At 31.2% G+C, this 1,939-nt stretch overlaps 1 protein-coding gene across 1 annotated transcript in view; it reads right to left on the bottom strand.

The window, feature by feature from the left end:
* The window catches only part of LOC109373269 (sucrase-isomaltase, intestinal-like), a gene marked incomplete at its 3' end in the record, with an annotated part of 44,782 nt that overhangs the window by 1,634 nt on the left and 41,209 nt on the right, over positions 1 to 1,939 (bottom strand). The window contains exons 15-16 of the mRNA XM_019627005.1: positions 1,219 to 1,373; positions 276 to 360 (exon numbers count right to left, since the gene is read on the bottom strand). Of these exons, the coding sequence (XP_019482550.1) occupies positions 276 to 360; positions 1,219 to 1,373 (240 nt within the window). The remainder of the gene's footprint in view (positions 1 to 275; positions 361 to 1,218; positions 1,374 to 1,939) is intronic.

A 1,939-nucleotide genomic window follows, 5' to 3' on the forward strand; every position in this document is an offset into this window, starting at 1 on the left:
AATTTGACTCCATAAATAAAGCTTTCTTTTTCAGAATAATGCTTTTATACAATTTCTTTATCCTAGTTGCACATTACATATTTGAAAAGCATAAATCTACTTGTTATTTTTTATATTTTTTCAAAAGTTCTACATTTCATAATTTAATTCAACATTGATCAGGTTGAAACAGTCTATGGAGTAACATCTATCATGAAGATGTTTTGTAATTTAGTGTGGATTTGGTTATACAAACTTCCCTTTAAGCAATAAATTCATTAAATTTCAAAACCTACCTGTTTTAAGACAGGGGTAATAAGTAATGCAGGGCCCCATAAGAACTGAGTGTCCTCAATCCAGCTATTAACATCTGCATAAAACCTAGAAATGACAATGTTCACAGTATAAAGATGAAAAAAAAATAAGCTTATCTAAATTCCTTGTGTATCTTTTCAGTTTTTCCCTGGGAATGATTACCAGCTTTAATTTTACTTGTTTGATATGTCATTTTGAATCTACATTTCTTACATTTTTATGGTTCACCTCACACTGGAAAAGGAAGAAAGGATGGAAGAAAGGGAGAAAAATAAGAAAGAAGGGGTAGTTAAATAGTTCAGCTGAGACCCCCCCAAAAAAAATCTATCATATAGGATAAGGTTACTTTTTATCTGTAATAAACAACTATTCTGTTTAATTCACTTTCTCCTGTTAGAAGGGTTCATAAAGATATATGAATACCTTTCATATTCCACTTTCTTCCCTTTAAACCCTTTTGGTTATAAACTCCCATTTTGACTTGGTTTTGAAAGGGTTATTAGACATTTCTTGAAGAAAGTTTCTGCTTTTGTCAAGATATACAAAAACAAGCACAATTCATTGTGTTGTCCCTATACCATACTCTCGGTCTATATTTAGATGATTTTCACAATATGTACACAATGTGTTTTCAATAATTCTATATTTAATCTGCTTACCAAAATAATTTCCCTAACATATTGTCTATACCCTTTTTTTTACCTTTTAAGTTCTACTCAAGTCTCACATTGGTAGCTTAATATCATCTAAATCACCAAATTAATTATATTTATTACTGTCATTCTACAGTTCATCAAATCATTTATATGAGTGTAAAAACAAGGAGCAGAAATCTACTTAACATCTTGATTGATCTCCATTATTTTTTTAATATATGTACAAGTATAATCTGAAAGTTTTAAAATTCTTGAACGTAGTACTCACTCATGAAGAAATGGCCTTGCTACTGTTTCTCCAAACATATGGGCTTTATAAAACAGAGTATAGAGGTAAGGTAATAAAGTATAGCGGATATTCAAATAGTGCCTTGATGAATTAACCAAAAGAGAATTCTGCCCAAAAAACGCTGGATCTTGATGCTATGAGATAAAAGATAAATTGAAATAAGAAAGCTAAAATATGAGTGAAAATGAAAACAGAAACATTTAACCTATTTTTGAAAAGCAGATTGTATACAATTTAGCTTGTTTATAAAGATTTGAACTTACTCCTATTTTACCATCAAAGCATAGTACCATTTCTCGTTTTTACGATTTTTTATTTGGGTATATGTTTTAATTAAACTTCATTTTAAAGTGGGTATTGATCTTTTAAATATATATATTTAGAGAAGATAAAAATATTTTAACAAAGAATTTTTTCACTAATATTATTTGTAGTAGATTGAACTGTTGGCTCAAATTCCCATGGTTACTTGTATCCACACTTTTGTTAAGTAACTCTGCAGCCCCTACCCACTCAAGGTGGAGGATACTTCCACACTGCTTAGCTTTGTACTCAGCTAAGTGATATACTCTGGCCACTGGAGTCCTGGTACATGTGACACATTCAAGTAAGGGCTTAGAATGTGCTTGCCTGAGGACTTGCTGCCTTGGACCCCTCCACTGCCATTAGAAGAATAAGTCCAGGGAGTCTGCTAGCCAAA

This window comes from Hipposideros armiger, unplaced genomic scaffold (assembly GCF_001890085.2).
Source record: "Hipposideros armiger isolate ML-2016 unplaced genomic scaffold, ASM189008v1 scaffold_697, whole genome shotgun sequence".
NCBI classification, from domain to species: domain Eukaryota; kingdom Metazoa; phylum Chordata; class Mammalia; order Chiroptera; family Hipposideridae; genus Hipposideros; species Hipposideros armiger.